General features: G+C 39.3%; 1 protein-coding gene across 1 annotated transcript; it reads left to right on the top strand.

Moving 5' to 3' along the window:
- The first annotated feature begins 13,948 nt into the window (after positions 1 to 13,948).
- Positions 13,949 to 16,675, top strand: LOC139910228 (myeloid cell surface antigen CD33-like). The gene is made up of 6 exons (XM_071897450.2): positions 13,949 to 14,013; positions 14,114 to 14,428; positions 14,669 to 14,950; positions 15,192 to 15,464; positions 16,004 to 16,115; positions 16,325 to 16,675. The coding sequence occupies exons 1-6, from the start codon at positions 13,977 to 13,979 to the stop codon at positions 16,431 to 16,433; spliced, it is 1,128 nt and encodes a 375-aa protein (XP_071753551.2). The 5' UTR covers positions 13,949 to 13,976; the 3' UTR covers positions 16,434 to 16,675.
- Positions 16,676 to 17,437: the final 762 nt, after the last annotated feature.

The following is a 17,437-nucleotide window of genomic DNA, read 5'->3' as shown; positions in this document are numbered from 1 at the left end:
AGGCAGTACCCTCTCTCTCTCTCTCTCCCAAGCGGCTCCCCCTCTCCTTTTCCCGGCTTGTCAGCAACAGGTCGTGGGATCTGCTGAGGCTCTCTGCAGCGCAAATCTTGCAAAGTGCACTGGCCTCATCGCATTGCTAAACATGCATCCACTACCCTCTATAAACACGCACTATTTATGATACATTCCTTCCCCCCCAGGAAAAATTGCTGTCTAATGTAAACTGTAGTCTATACAGAAAGGAGGGATCTGTGCCAAGTACGCTTTCCCTTCCATCCATAGAACAGCCCTTGCACCCTAAGCGCTCACCAACTGCAGAAGCAACGCCCCTACAGGCTCCGGAGCCAATAGTGAGTGCGCCTCGACCACCACACATTTGGTGGGGCAGGCTTGTGTGCTGCAGTGGGAGGCTAGGTTGATACCATGGAAATAATCTGTGGTATCAATCTGAATTAATCTGTAAAAAAAAAAAAAAAAAAAAAAAATATATATATATATATATATATATATATATATATATATATAATAAAAAATAAAAGATGACTTCAGGGTTTTAGGTTTGCCATCATATGTGATTAACTTAAATTAGGCCAATGGGAAAATGTGAGTAAGGTTTATATGCAATTACACCCCTGAAACGAAACATCAGTCAAACATTGTTATAATATTCACATAGGGACTAGTGTTTCTGTGGCACTCAATACTGAGTTTATAGAGACCTTGTACTTTATGGTATTTTGTATCTCCTATGGTATCACTGTAATATTCCTATAATATTCCTATAGGACTGTGGTGCTCAATAGTGAGCTTATTGCTCCCTCATCAAAATTGTATTTTGTATCTCTTATCACTATACTATTCCTATAATACTCTTGTGATACTCCTATAGAGACTTGTTTTGCTGTGATTGGTGTATAGTATCCTTCTAAACTTTATTATATGATTACTATGTTATGTATTTGGAAAAGAATACATTATTTCAGTATTTATAATAGGCATTTGGCACTACTTTTTGTTAAGTGATACAATGGGCATTATACCTTTAATAGGCTAATTGATCTGTAAGCACAGTGACTCCTGTGTGGTTGAATTTGCACTTTAACAGTAAATGAACCTAAACTGTATCTCGTGGTTCAACTCATCATTTTATTGCTGTTAGTGTAAGAGAAGAAACACAACATTATAGTTCTTTATCATAAGGTTAAGTATATTACATTATACATTTGGCAACTATAGTATGTAGACCTAATTATAGCTCGTGGGAGAATATTATCAAAGCACAGATAGAAAAAAAAAAAGGTTAGTAGTGACTAGTGAGCATAGACTGTGAGCCATTATTCACTGGGGCCTAATGGAGGAAGTGGACTTCCTTGGCCATGATGTGGTCAGCTTCTCGTTAATCATTTGGGCACGTAAAGTCTAACACACACTTGATGGACGTGTGAAAGGACTCTTGTTTTTCATCTCCTTTGGCCACTAATGTCACAGTATTGTGCGTGATTAGATTCGGTGGGCTCACCGGAAACGCTTTTGGATCCTGTAAGCTCTTCTTCTTTGACTTCACACAAAACATCTAGACTCTCCAAGTCATGGCTATTATTCATTTTAAAAACACACTCTGAAGTTGGTGGCTTTCACGCACTAAAGGGAACATTCAGAGGGAAAAAAACAAGAGTTGGATACAATACAGCTAAAACCACAATTTTGGGGTTAGACTGATATATCGGGGCGATATTGGTCATTTATTGAATACCAGATATCGGTCATGTCATCGATTGATGATATGAAGGAGGTTCTTTCCTGACCACAGTTACATATAACAAACCTGCAATGAAATTCTTTTCTTTGGACATTTTATTTATTCATTTAATTGTTCGATAATATATATTCTACTTAAAGGTATGTATCCCAGAATATCCTCTAGCGTTAATTAGGTGGGGTAGATCCCGTTGCCTTAAAGAGCTTCTAACAAACTTAAAGAATGTCATTACCTACTGTATGGCTTTCAATGGGGAGTTTTTGTGTCCCATAATCTAAATGCTGAGGCTTTCCCACCCTGCCAAGAATTAAGATTCTCAGGGAAACAATGAATGCCTACTTGCAATTTTTTGGCATGGAAATTGCCAAATTTACAGATATTGAATGTAGAAAAAAAAACACTCCCTGTATTACTTTAATATGATTCAAGTCATAAGTGAACAGTGTAAAGCACACCTGGAAACATAGTGGACTCGCTATTAAAACAAGATTCATTTACAACCCATCTTCTCAGTGCATTCCTACATGTGAAGAATAATTGATGGAGTCAATTCAAATGAGCTGTGGGCTCGGTGTCCACGTCAAGCTGCCTAAGCCGCGTCTGAATCTGAGAGCTCCTGAGATGAAGTTATTGTTGTGTTGAGCGAAATCTCTTTACTGTAACTCCTCTGGTGCCTCCCCGATGTGTTATTCATTCATTCTCCAAGCCTCCTGTGAAGCTATTTATTCCACTAAACCACTGTCAGCGTTCTTTCATGATCAAGACCCAAGTGAGAATGTGCAGAAAGAGTTGAATTTGACAAAGAGAAACCAGTTGTGGTCCAATATATTCACTGCGACCTGTGATCTGAAGCCAGTTCTTCATTGTCAATTCACTACACAACTCAACTCATAAGTATAGTCAGGGATGTAGTGGAGGGTAAACCCACCTGAACAGTTTAGTCATCTTTTTATTTGACAAATGAGGTTTACCCCCTTTTTAGGCTGTCTTTATGACAAAAAGGCATATTACTGACATGGATGCAAGCTGCATGAGAATAGAAAACAAAATCATAAATTAATACTATTCTGAAAATAGAGTTGTTTTGTTACATAGATGGTTGGTGGCCTTAAGGCAGTTCACACAGTTCACTCACTTTTGATTTTACCACTACATCTCACAGTATAATGTGTGTGCAATTTGTGAGAGTATAATCCAAGGATTTTTTTTTTCCATTGTCCACAGTTATTTCCACAATGTTATGCCCTACTACACAAAGGCCAATATTTTCCAGAGTTCATATCCTTCTAAAGAAGTCCTGTTCTGGGAGGGGTTCCCATATACTGGCCACAAAGTAAAAAAAAAATGCCATATCTTCAAAAACTGATCTCAAAAATATGCCTTATTTATGGTAGGGGTTAGGCATAGGGGCAACAATGAGGTCGCAGTTAGCTTTTTAGGTGAAAATAATGACAAGTTCCAGACTTGCAGCTTGGCCAGAAAGTAACAACCACTGCAGGGGAGTTAGCGATAGGATCCTGTGCTGCATGCCAAACAGGTGCCAATGCCCCTTCAGCTATCACTTTAGCTTCACCCACCCATCCACTAACTAGCTTTTATTACCTACGGCACATTATTATGCTTTAAAATGAGCCAAATGAATGCACCGGACAGCTTATTTGGGGTTAGCGTAGCTACCCACAAACTCATTAATTCTCCACAGATGCTATGGTTAATGAATGAAACATCCCTCAGTATTTAACTTGTTTCCCCACCAGATGTGCAGAGTCAGGTCTCTGCACATAATGCTTCAGTAACTTCATGTGCCTAACGGTTTTCCCTTTGGCCTCCATATTTTGTGGAATCCTAGAATTTGGAGTGTGCTCAGATTGCAAAAGGCTCAATTTGCCTACACACATTTGTTCATCTGACTCGACAGTAATGGTTGTAAGGGCACAAACACTCATCTGTCACCACAGAGCCAACGATGCTGTCTATTTCTTGTCTGTCTGAAACAAAATGCAGCAGGAAGTTATACCCTCGGTCGCCCCTAATTGTCCACATATTGAGGTCATTGCTCCACAGATCAAATGACAATGACATTAACCAAGTGCCGTTTAGGGGCCTATGGGTTCCACATGTTAACCAGCTCATTGTCTCACATCTGCGGTGATATATTCTTGACTTCTTCGCTCGGCCCTTGGCCAGGATTGACCCTGTGGGGTCAGGGGAAAGGGGAGGTACAGGGGAATTTGGTAGAATGAGGACTGATGGCTGAGGATGAATTTTGAGCCATGTGATGTAATATTGTCCGGAAAAGATCAGGCTCTTACTCTTCGCCAGTATTAAATCTAAGTAATAGAGGAAAAGTTAAGAAAATAGGCTTTATTTCTCCCTGACTCACATTTCATTGTCTGAGCATTGTGGCTAGACAGTTGCACTCCTGACTCTTATGGTTGCAATGTTGTCAATTATGGAGCTGAAGTGTATTCTGATGCTGCACATCGCTGTAAGTCACTCTGGATAAGAGTCTAAGGTACATGACTAAAATGTAAATGTAAGTTTATTTTGTCTTCATGCAGACATTGATTATAGATTGAGCTGTACGCTAATAGCAGTAGTATGAAAAAGGATTTCCAGCCGTGTCCATATGTGAATGATGTGACATAGGGATTGTCTCCTTAGGCAGCAGTCCACTGTGGTTTACCACAAGACATCAATAGAAATCATGAGCATGAGCTTCTGATTTGATGGACTGTGATGCTGACCACAACAGATTTAACAAATGTTTTTTTCTTTTTAATTTAATTCAGACAAAAAATTCAATCATACCACTATCCTCTCATGCATAATGTCTATTTCAAAACATACCAAGTACCTCATTTTGTTGGTTTCTTTTGCAGCTTTCTTCCTTTTCATCTTCTTGAGACGTTTCTCTCATCTTTTGGCAAGTTAAATGAATATATAGCGTTTTTTTTTCTCTGTTTCCCTTGTAGCTTTTGTCTTTTGATCTTTCTCACCTTGGTTGATCATTTACTCCACTCAATATTGTGTTTTGACCCTGATTTACGACATGATAGCAGCGCCATGCTTTTGCCCCATTTTCACTTGAAAATCATGTTATTTTGGCATCATAACTCAGGGAAATGGATTCAAGGAGAAAATACAACTTGTGTGTTGACTTGACAGGGCATTAGAAAGGCGGGATTAGTATTATAATTCAAAAGGAGATTCTTACTATTCCACTTTGGCCCACATGAACACAGTTCAAACAAAAAATAATAATGTTGTTAAGGTATCATATAACATCGAATCAACACAACAAGAATCAATGCCAGATATTCTTGCCAGATATGATTTGGAGCACTCCAAAAGCCGATGCACAAAGCACCACTCAGTCATTCCTACTGTACTCTGTAACTAAAGGCAGCAGTGGGAGCTCTTCCACTGGCGTGTCAGGTGATTTATCATCCAAGGGTTTGACTCCCCCCTCCAGCCTCCTCCAAGCTTGAGCAAAGCCCGGCCTTGAGAGCTCAAACAGCTCCAGAGCTACTCTCCCTCTCATGGTTCAGTGGGTTTGAACTCCCCAGTCATAACAGTGATCTATACCTCCTGATATACATCAGGGCCTAACCCTCACCGGCCACTCCTTGCAGTGTTGCAACCTCTGCTTTCTTTGACCCGTGTTTGCACGTGTAAGAGGTCTCCTTTACAGAGAATGTAACACGATCACAGAGAATGTTTCCTCACAGAGCGTGTAACCAACAACTGCGATACATTACAGCATATTACTGCAGTTGTGTTTGACATTAAGTTCATCGTGACAATCCACAGAGCACAGTGAAATACTTTGTACCACTGGAAAAAAATAACAAGCTGCCCAGTGATTTTATCTTGTTTCCAGAGCTATCAAGCTTATTTCATGATAGTTTTAGTCATATTATCTCACTGCACTGGCAGATAATCTTGCTGGCTTCAATAAATTTCACTTGATACACGCCAAGATGACTTCTTTCAAGAAATCAACATAAAACAATGAAGAAAATCTTGAAACAAGAAACATTCTCCAAGACAATTTCACTTGTACCAAGTAAATGTCCTGAAACAACTGTTACATTATCCTGAAAAAAGTCAAATTTGTCGAAACCAGTAAAATTATCTGCCAGTGCAATCAGATGATTTCACTAAAATAACCCTAAAATAAGCATGATAAGTCTGGTTACAAGATAAAATAACTTCACAAGTTTGTCAGTTTTTGCACTGAGCATATAGCATGCAATGTGTTGCAACATCAAGGTGGAGACTTGAACATTGAATTCCTCATTCTTCATTAATCTGCCCAGTGTTTAATATGCATGGTACCGTGAGTTTGAATCATCTGAAGTTAAATGAAAAGGGCAGTGGGGTGTAGATGAAGGGTTACTGTGTCACTGAGGGAGTTACCACAACATAGTGGCCCCACCTCCCCTCCTATACCTCATCTCCCGCCCACCCCCCCTCCTCTGACCGTTCAGGTGGTTCTCATGGTGCAGTGATCAAGGAGCTCGGCCACCTGAGACCTGTGTTGGCTTGCACTGCAGATTAAACCTCCCCCTCCCCTTAAAGAAGCTTCCGCCCCCCGTTGCCGCAACGAAGCTTCATAAGCCGTTGAATTCCTAGTGCCCTTTAAACACAGTGGTCTGTCAACCTCTTTCCTGCTCCCATTGAGTGAGGCATTGTCTGTCTTAGCCCTGGAGACAGCTTTAAAACACTGTCAAAGCAGCGCTCTCTCACCACTCTCCTTAAGCATTGTCCCGTCAATGACTCATCATATTATGGCAAAATAACAAAAAGATTGACAGAAAACAAAAAGATTCCCATCCGCTTAAAGGAACCAAACAATGAGGCTTTTCATTGTACATTATCGTGATTGTAGTGAAAACAATTGTGTTCTCGCATAAATAAATGATGTGTCCTTGGTGCTTTCACAAATTATAAATCTCGTATTTTGACATCCGCTTTGCCCAACACGGCCAGTGTTTACACTTGAGTATGTGTTGAATGATCCTCAGAGAAGACAAAGAAAGACTCTTGATCATCATTGTGTTGCTGAAGTCATTACATCACAAACAAAAACTAGTTGAGTAGCCCATCAAGGTAATCTTGTACAAAAGGCGATCATCTTTGTCCATATCAGTTCAGATTTTTTCAGGGAAGCATTTGATGTGGAGCCTTTTGTGAGCTGTGAGGAATATAAACACAGAATGCAAAGGCAGTCAATGAATTCTAAATCTTTATTTTTTAGATAGTGTGTTACAGCAACACCAAGGAGCAACATCTATCGTTTGAAAAGAATGGCTCTTAAAGACATGGAGGTGTTACACTGCCCTCTTTTCCCCTCTCCTTCTCTGTCTTTTCTTAATCCCATGCAGGCCAGATTTGGTCCATATGTGAGCTCTATCAGTCAATAAGAGGTTTAACCTGGAAGGCAACAACCTCATTAAATGAAGCCTGTCCTCTGTAAATACGCACTGTTACAAACTCCCCTGTCTCCAGGCTGCGATTTCTCCACTGATCCCCTCTAGGGCCAAACACTTACTTGGCTCTGTTTTCCATACCAGGAACTGTATACATTTCCGCCGCTAATGGGGACCATAGGGAGACAGAGGTGAGAGGAAAGGTGAGACTGGGTATGTGGGGTGTGTGTGTGTGTTTGGACTGGTGGGAGGGATTGGAGGAGGAAAGGCCTGGCTGTCGGTGGAGTGCTCTGTCAAAAATACCAAGTCTGATGCATTACATGAATGTATTTATTACTCCGAGATGGGCGACAAATTAGACTCCCAGCACAGTCAAGCGAAGTGAGATCATGTTTAATGATGAAATTTGCTTTAAAAAGATCTGACACTAAGAGGGGGGTTATAAACCTTAATAAGCAATATGACTCGTAAACGTTACATAGACCGGACGATGATCTAAACAGAAGTTATGCGCGTGCTTCATTGCCCAGGATGTACCCACTATGACTCTACCCACAATGTGACGCCTGCCATATAAGTCATGTGAATGTCTCTGAGTGATCAGGTTTCATTGAGAAACGTAGGCTATTCCCTTCTGCAGCTGTCTGATTTGCAGGCAATCATGTTTCCATCTCTCCTACGATAAAGATGAGAGAGAGTGTGTGCTGTTAAAACAGGTATAGGGTCTTTTCTGACCACTTTCTCACATTTCTTACCACCAAGCATTGAACGCATATTTGCCTTAAGACCCCTTTCTACAAACACTGCCTTTGTCTTCTCCAGAACATGTTGCGTTTTTGGACACACACTTGGTATCCCACTTGATACAGTGGCTGGAGGCAGGTTTACATGGCAGCGTTTCAGTTTGCATAACTTTATTTGGTCCTTGATGTGATGCCAGCTTACAAGAGGAGACAATTTGACATCAAATGCTGCGACTTATGACAGAAATTAATCTGTCATCTGATACGTCTCAATGCCATGATTGAGCACCACACTCCAGGTCACCAACACTCATCATGTTTTACTCAAAGTCTGACCAAAAGGCAAAACGCTGACCGTTTCACTTTGCAGGGCTTTGCATTTTCTTGCGTCACATACTGGGCTAATCCGGTAGTGATAAGTGGCAAAAGCTGTGCCAGGGACAGCTGCCTAGTATTTTGGTTATTAACAGCTGTGAACTTTAAGCTTGCAGTGACTCATGAGATTTGATGACAGTCCAGTAGGGGGTCCTTGGATCTTTCTTTCGGTCCACTTACAGTATGCACAACATCCTGGAAATGGAGACTTGTATGTGAGGTCGTGGGTAAAGATGACCCCGGTCTGAGCTCTGTTCCTCTGTTCTCTTTGTGAATTTTGTTGCTGACAGATGAAAATCTCCAAAAAGTAAGCTTTCCAGGAACTAATAAAAACTAAAAACTATTATCCCATTGATGCCCATGTATTTTTAAACTATAAAATAGGGTTTGGATCCTGTGGTCATGGAACGAATTAAGCACATAAATGCATAAAGGACCATGTAAAGTTTCAGTTCTAAAGTAAAAAAAAAAGAAAAAAAGATAAAACACCAAAATTGGAACTTTCACATGGAAACAGCTAACAGATGTGATAGATATAGATGTGTCTATCGTGGTCCTACATCTGGTGATGGGGAATTAATTAGATTAAGCTTTCCATGTCTCTATCTTCTGCAGTATACTTCATTGAAATGCCTCACTATCTCTCAGCTGTAGCTTTCCTCAACACTCAAACGCGTCTCTCAAACTATCATTTCTCATGTGGACACTCAATCACGTCCTCACTATGAGGTCTCTCCTCTGCCTCACTCTCTCTTTCTCCCTCTCTCTCTCTCAGACACACACACACGAACACACACATATACAAACATACACAGACATGCTAGCCAACTTCTCAATTCAATCAGTCTCAGTATGTCAGGGTCAACAGGTGATGTTTAGATATCCCAGAGCTCAGGGGGAAATTCGTTTACTCTATGCGCTTCCTACTTGATGGCTTCAAGCCTAGAGATGACATACATTCTCTTCACATAGACAAAAGCTCATGCACAAAAACAAGCCTGTATGCGCACCCACACATGCATCCTTACATTTCCTGTTCCCCTGCCTATTAGCTGTCCTATGAGGATTGGCATCTACTAGGGCAAGGCTCAGTTTTCACACCAGAACCAAACCAAACCAAAGTTACCATACACCCACGCACATTTGGCACACAAGTGAACTTTGCATCTACCCATAAGCACTCAGACCCATGATATACATTCATATTTTACAAGTGATTTCCATGTTCTGGAGAAGAAGAAGTAGAAGAAGAAGAAGAAGAAGAAGAAGAAGAAGAAGAAGAAGAAGAAGAAGAAGAAGAATTACTGGATCATGCAATAAATCCCCAAAGGCCACAGGCGGGACAACTGCTGCACTATTTGTGAACTGAAACAAAAATAACAGTGAGGTCACATGGAAATAGATAATACTGCTGCCCAATGACAGTTTGGCATAAGGGGGTCTCTACTTCCATCAAGGATCCCCATAGAAGACAAGCTTAGCCTGGGGGAATGTCCTTGAGTGCTCTCCAAGTAAATTGAGCTCCCTGCTCCGCTGCTAATAGATACACACGACATGCACACACCATTCGGGTACGTCTAAACAGCTAGTGTTGCTGCAAGTATCTCTGTATGGCTGTTAGCATTGCAAAACATATTCATTCTCACCCTTTTACATTCTGTTGACAGCAGAGACAGCCAAATATGTAAGCCAGATGATATCATGAGAGGCTAGGAAATACAAGATAAATGTTTAGATTTGCCTCACAGACAATCTGAAAATACATGGCTTGGATGGGAATTTATGGACATGGACGACTGTCTACCTGCACGAGAAGAAAGACAAATACATGCTCCCACCATGAATAAGACACTGTAAACAGCAAGTAATGTGACATTGAAATGGAGTGGTGGAAAGTAAGAGTGAGGTGGTTGGGGTGGTGGATGGGCGTAACTCTGACAACCCGGGTTCAATTCCTAGCTAGGAGATTTATAACTTGAGTGAAGTTTTCATTTTTAGCAAAAGTTTTATCTTATTTAACCTTTTGCACCCTGGCTTTCCCCTTAAATAAAGTTAGAAAAGACGTTTTTTTCCATACTGTAAGGCAATGTCACATCCATATTCTGTATCTGCTCATTTCAACACTTTCTTGAAGCTCTAGCTGCATATATTGAGTGAAATATTCAAATACAACACTTTTTATGGCTGTACCATTACATGAAATGGAAAAAATCTAGATGTTTGTGCATCATTTTATACACGTTACCCTGTAATTCAGCATGACATATTTGGTATCTTTGGAAACCTTGGGATCTTGACTAGAATTTAAAATAAAGTTCTGTGGGTTTGAGCAAAGCTTGGGTGCGCAACATGCATATGTAATGATGGTCCCGCCGGTGGAATCGGTGGGGTTTTAACAGTTCTATGACCAAAGCCTTTCCCCAGCCTTAACCAAGTTGTTTTAGTTGCCTAAACCTAACTGTAACATTATCTCAAACCTTAAATACAGTTGTTTTAGTTGCCTAACCTTAACCGTAACCCTAACCCTGTAACCTTAAAGGAATAGTTCACCCAAAAATGCAAATTCAGTCATTATCTACTCACCCCCATGCCAGTAGAACAACGGTTATCTTAGTCCATAAAACAGTCCCGGAGATCCCTGGAAGAAGTACAATGCAGCTTTCTCCAAAACAACTGCAGTTATAGACCTGTCTTCAGACCATGCTTCAAACTTCAAAAAATAACAGAAAATAACCATAAAATGGCTCCATGCAGCTCTCCCAAGATAATCCAAGTCTCTTGAAGCCAGCAGACCCCAAACTGACTTGAAAAGACCATTTACACCATTATTTAGCTGTTATTTCAAAATCTGTCAGGTTTGACCGTTTAGCCTTCAAAATAAAAGCGCAAGATTTTAAAATAGGTAGAAATACTGTTTTAAACCAATTACTTTGTATTTAATTGTCAAATTCAATAAGTCAGCTCACCCATATTATTGTTTGATGTCTACTTTACTCTTTGTTCTGAATGTATTCTGCACAGTGTAATACATGCAGCGTTTATAGTTAAAAATGTCACATTTTATGGCATTTGTCATTATCATTATGACATCAAACATTAATATGGGTGTTGACTTATTGAATTTGACGATTAAATACAAAGTCTTACCTATTGAGGCCGGGGTGCAGCAAACCGTATTTTGAAATAGCCTAACAGCTAGAGTGGCGATTTCAGCTAAATAGAGGTGTAAATGTTGAGATCTGCTGGCTTCAAGAGACTTGGATTATCTTGGGAGAGCTGCATGGAGCCATTTTATGGTTATTTTCTGTTATTTTTTTAAGTCTGAACTATGATCTTCCAGGGATCTCAGGGACTGTTTTATGGATTAAGAAACTTTACCCGATTTTCTACTGGCATGGGGGTGACTAGATAATGACTGAATTTTCATTTTTGGGTGAACTATTCCTTTAACCCTAACCTTAACCAACCTTTCGGTGAAAATGGCATGTCCAATTTGTGTTATTGTCACAGAATCCAATTCGTGGCGGAGGAACATAGGCCTAATCTTTGCATCATTTGTGTCCACAGTACATAATCTGCGTTTCAGACTTTGTGCTCATTTCACAAAATTTTATGAGATAATGGTTTTTTTTTTTGCTTCCAGACAGATACAGGCCAGAGGATCCATCGCTATAGCCTGGAACAGTTCTGTGTGAATGTGTATGAACAAGGTTCTTCCAAAGCCACCAGAGAACCAAAGGATCTAATCTATGGTGACATAAAATGCAAAGCTGCATTCTCTAGACATATGATTGAGCTTGTATGTCAAAATGAGAATCATTTCTTAGTATTGCTATGAATACTGAGAAAGAAAATCTTAAAGGAAGTCAATAGATACGGTGCTCGCTGACCCTTCTCACCTCGCCAACTTCCTGCTCAAACTCCTCCCCTCGGGAAGGAGATTTCAAAGTATAAATTGTTCAACTACTTGCCTTAGGAACAATACATAACTGGAGGCTGTTCGGCACCTGAACTCTAGCACTTTACGGGGCCAGTGCAATCATAGCTAGCACTTTATTGAAGGAGCACAATATGGATCAAAATAGAATCATTTGTAGTTGTTGGAGGGTGGTTGTGCAATATTTAGCGTTATCACTTTAAAGGAATTGTATGTTTTTGTATGTATCTGTATTTGAATAAACATCTGATTGTCTTGTTTATATGTGGTTGTCTTGTTGTTTTTAACAAGCAGTAAATTGCAATCAACTCTTTTAACATGCAATAAAGTATTGAATCTTGAATCTTGAGTCACAGACATGTTTTTCACTTTTGCTGTGTTTTTTTTCATGTTGCTGCACATCCCTATGATATCAAAGAGCAAGGGGCATGGTGGGAATCTCTTCTCTTTTTTCAACTATGGGAGACAGTGGTACATCATCAATGGTACAAAGGATATTGTATAAGAATAAGAGGGTGATGGTTTCATTCCTCTTTGAAAAATCCATGCATAAAACATATGCAGATATAGGTGCTTTCCCAAATCTACTTTTGTTATTTCATTCTGGTTTGAGGCTTCACACTTGTGGCTAGTGGCTGGCAAAACTGCCTATGGTAGAAACATTTTCCACTTTTTTTTTTCCTTTTACCTTTTACACCTCACAACACAGATAGGATTTCATTGTGTCAGCTGCTCCCAAATGAAGTGCTTCTCTGAAGACATAATGCCAAAACCCTAGTCATTTCTTCATGTTCATAGCAAAATGACTAGATTCTTGGTAGCTGCAGTGTTTCCTGTTAATGACCACTTCCTAATACGCTATTCCAAAATAGCACCATCACTATTCTAAACTCATGTAGTTACAGACACGCAGAACAGACAGTCTGACACAAAGATACCTATGTGCAGATCTGTAAGCGCTTGCAATTTGTTTAATATTTTGTGCATTTGTGACACTTTATGTGAATTTACTGTAGATTCATTGTAATATCCAACAAAATACAAGTGGTATTTTTCCCCACCTGTTGTTTCGAACGCAGAGAAGAAATCATCAAACAACAGTAGAAGAACTCCAAAGAAATCATCATTGCAGATCTAATGCGATTGCATGTCCAGTAGGTTAGTAGGAATTGACCTCAACAAAAAAAAACATCTGCAACGGGGGATTTAAGGGTGAGTTCACAAGTTGCAAATATTCATATTTACTGTCACAAATGTGTATGATGTTATGATAACAGTATGTTTTAAGAAATACTTTGTTGCATTAAAACAAGTTCAGTTAAAAAGTAGAGCTGAACGGGGAAATATTACAAGAGTTTGATTCTGAAATGAAATATCCACGATCTGCAAAATATGGCACATATTTTTACAAATGATTGTTGGCATGAAAGTAAAACACATTGTGGATTACTGAGGATATTAGTAATTTTTAAGTCTTTGCTTACAAAATAATCAGGCTTTGGTGATAGAATCATTTGCATCTTTGAAATATTGTCTGACTTGAATTTGACTTGAATTTCAAGTAGAGAATAGAGATGGATATATAGTATTTCTTTATTTCTTTCAATGAATACAAGGTAAGATTGGATCAGTTGTCAATATTTAATTTACTTTTACTTATTTTACCCCAGTTCGGCCAAAGCAAGAGGATGCTGACTTTGATCTATTCAATGTTTCTCTGCTTCTTTATGAGGGCCAGCAGCCTCAAGAGTCAATGTGTCACAGGTTTGATGTACTATATTCTACACTGCAGTATAATATGAATGAATATAGCCCAAATTGGATAGATCACTGAAATTGTACTAATTTTGCTTTTTTTGGGCAGAAATTACTAACAGCATGGAGTTTTCAATCAACGTTACCCAACACATTACAGTGGAGTCTGGCGAGTGCATCGTGATCCCATATGAATTTACCTATCCAACAAGGAAAATCTCCATCCCCTACACAAAGATTTGGTTTAAAGGAGATCCACACAACTATGTGAATACAAAAGTTGTCCAGGATCTGGAATCTGACAGGAAAGGTACTTTTAAACTACATGGCCTTCCACAAGGGGAGTATGAGTATGGCTTCAAATTAGAATGGAGATGTAATCAGACGTACATTTTTCCAGAGAGGGTTCGGATCTCAGTATCTGGTGAGTAAAAATTGTATAATTATTTGATGGGGATTGATTTTATTGCATGAAAGTACGAATATAACATCATATGCTGAGAAAAACATGCAATGTTTTACGCTTGGTGCATTATACTGAATGTTGAATATGCCTTAAAGCTTGGTTAAGCCCGGTTTGTCACCACATGTGTTGCAACAAGCATGAGCAAATTGAGTGTTTCTTGATCACAGCAGGTGATAATCTTGTTTTGTTTATTTTCAGCATTAACCCAAAGGCCAGTTGTTGTGGTTCCTCCCCTGATGGAAGGAGAAAATGCCACACTGAGTTGCTCTGCCAGTATTTTATGCACTGGTACAGCAAGGATCCACTGGAAATGGACAAACGCTGACGGGCGCTCTGAGTTGCTTCCCGGCGATTTTCAGTGGCTTACTGGAAATATTTTACACTTTATTCCCCAAGCACATGACCACAGTGCCATCGTCACATGTGTGGCGGTTTACAATTACAGCGTTGTGGAGACAACTTTTACTCTAACAGTAAAATGTAAGTATACTGCAGTATTTGTTTCACTGAGTATCGACAATATTATGTCAGCATGGCATAGCCCCAGTGTGAGCAAGCCATATCTATACGGTACGGATTCGATACGAGAATGTAAACAACAATTTAAAAATCTCATTACAAAGTGCAAATAATATGATTTCGATGGAGGGCTTGTGAAATGTTATTTCTTACTTATTCTTTCCCCTTTTCTTTCTTTTTCCTTTACTTTCCTTCTTTCTAGCTCAACCTAAATTCCTACATGGCTCCCAGTGTATAGTTGAAGGAGAGCTCCTGACCTGTGTGTGCATCAGTCAGGGGTTTCCCTTACCGCCGATCATCTGGCCGGTGGCCTCCCTCACAGAATACTCAGTCAGCAGCTCTAGAGGCGTCCGAACAGTGAGCAGCACCATCGCCATGTCGACTACTGAGTACCACAACACCAGTGTCAAATGCATCAGCAGTAATGAGTTGGGCCATGCGGAGATTGACCTTCCTCTGCAAAACAACACAGCATGTAAGTAGTTTGACATAAGTATAATAACTGAGCAGTGCATAGAAGTTGTCCAGCATCATATTCGTTTTTTTCGACTGCTTTGAGTCAATTTTCACAATTCTAATTCTTAATACAAAATTCTATACTCAAATTTGGTCTCAAAATCCCATATAGAATGCAAAATAAAAACAACTTGAAATGTCAAATGAGGTAGTACATCAATCAAAACGTTTTTACTATCATAACACTGGATTTGTTCCTTTGTTCCTTTTTAAATACAAATTTTCAGTCATTTTTCACTCAACTTCATCATCAAACGTATAATTCTCATTAAAACACTCCCTGTGGTGCTCTATTCAAATATATATGTGGATACACAGAGTCAGACTTTTGTATCAAAATCCTGTATACCACCACAGACTGTACTGTAAAGTGAGAATGGTGGACAGAGGATTTTGATGTAAAAGGATGTTGACCAGTTGCTGATCATGTAAACACAGATTAGAATTCTGATTGAAAGGGTTTTTTAATGGAGTCCAAACTCTACTGAATTTCTATAGACTGGTCAGATTGGAGAAAGAAGCTTGAAGCAGCCCTACCCTGGATAACTGCTGGCCTGTCCTTAAGCCTTAACTTGGCCCTCCTGTCCAGCCTGATCATCATTTGCAAACGGTAAGAGAGCAAAATGACTCTGAATACAAACAAATAAACAACCAAAATCACACTTAAAATCTTAGTAAAATAAGTTGGTAACCTGAAGTAGGCAAAGGGATATCAATATCTCAAAATTGTGTTGTATCTCAAAATTCATAACACATTAAAGCTTAAATCAGGTTCCCACTATGTTCTTTACCAATATTTTTTCTTTCATAAATTTGTAGGGGGAAAAGCAGACAGAAGAAATCTCGTGAAGAAGAGAACACCTATGTTTCTTTGGACAAGGCAGATGTTGAGCAAGAGTACAGTGCTATTTCTCCACAGCCCAGATGAATGCATGTCATAATGTGGTTCCTCTTTGTAGCATTTTGTTTTGCTGACAGTTACATTTTTAGATGTGTGTTTGTGTGTATGTGTGTGTTCGTGTGTGTGGTGAGTTCTTAAGGTGTTTTTAGTCACTTATTTTTTCTGTTTTATTTTGGGCTGCTTCTTTAAAGAACATCAAGACTCTCACGTATGCATATAAAGTATGCAGCTTTGCCTACTACGCTTTTATAGACCCGTTATTAATCCAGATGCTGATTTTATTCTCTTAAAAACTTTTTATATATTACTATTTTCTGCACATTTTTTTTTGTAAATGTTAAAAGTAAGTGTTATACTCGCATTGCTCTTTCAGATACAATTAAAAGGCAATTTTCAGTTGGCAGTTCAGCATTTTGGACTCTTCTGTAGGCTACATCAAACTGGACAATAAAAGATTAAAGATATCATGTACTTTTGTTCATTTATGAGTTGTTTCAGTACTTGATACTGAACATGACATTATGATGAGTGAGAAAAGTGTAAGATAAAACAAGATGCTTGTTGCTGAAGTGAGCATGTCAACAAAATCCTCGGTGTGACGAAATGGACTCAGGTGAGAATGTGAGATTTGGGCTCAAAGCTCTCAGTGAAAAGGTTCTGCCATATTGTATTATAGTGACACACAGCACTCTACTGACGACACCGCCCCACGCCTCAGCCTCACTCTGACTCATCTTGTTGGAGACAGTCAAGCATCTAATGCAAACCACATAAAGGCATGCCTCTATGTTAATTTGGCATTGACCAGATATCGGGCAGACAGTCAAGTCACCAGGTGGGTATTAACATTCAGCTCCAGAGAAAAGACTCCCATGGGGTGCAGACAGTATCTGGACTAAATTAACACAACAGCTTTCTTTAAGGTAGATCCACTAGAAAACAGCAGTGTTGCTCACTCCTCAAAAGATTAAATGCATTATTCATTACCCATTACTCATTACAATTTTCAAAACTAATATTATTTTACTTAT

Source organism: Centroberyx gerrardi, chromosome 4, assembly GCF_048128805.1.
Source record: "Centroberyx gerrardi isolate f3 chromosome 4, fCenGer3.hap1.cur.20231027, whole genome shotgun sequence".
NCBI lineage: Eukaryota > Metazoa > Chordata > Actinopteri > Beryciformes > Berycidae > Centroberyx > Centroberyx gerrardi.
Note: the sequence above shows the minus strand (reverse complement) of the source record. Positions and strands in the feature narration are given on the sequence as shown.

Bases quoted from the DNA above. Each gene is read 5' to 3' on its own strand.
- LOC139910228 (XM_071897450.2), top strand. From the start codon at position 13,977: ATGAGGGCCAGCAGCCTCAAGAGTCAATGTGTCACAG. The intron at 14,429-14,668 runs GTGAGTAAAAAT...GTTTATTTTCAG, and splicing joins GGTTCGGATCTCAGTATCTG to CATTAACCCAAAGGCCAGTT. The intron at 14,951-15,191 runs GTAAGTATACTG...CCTTCTTTCTAG, and splicing joins TTTTACTCTAACAGTAAAAT to CTCAACCTAAATTCCTACAT.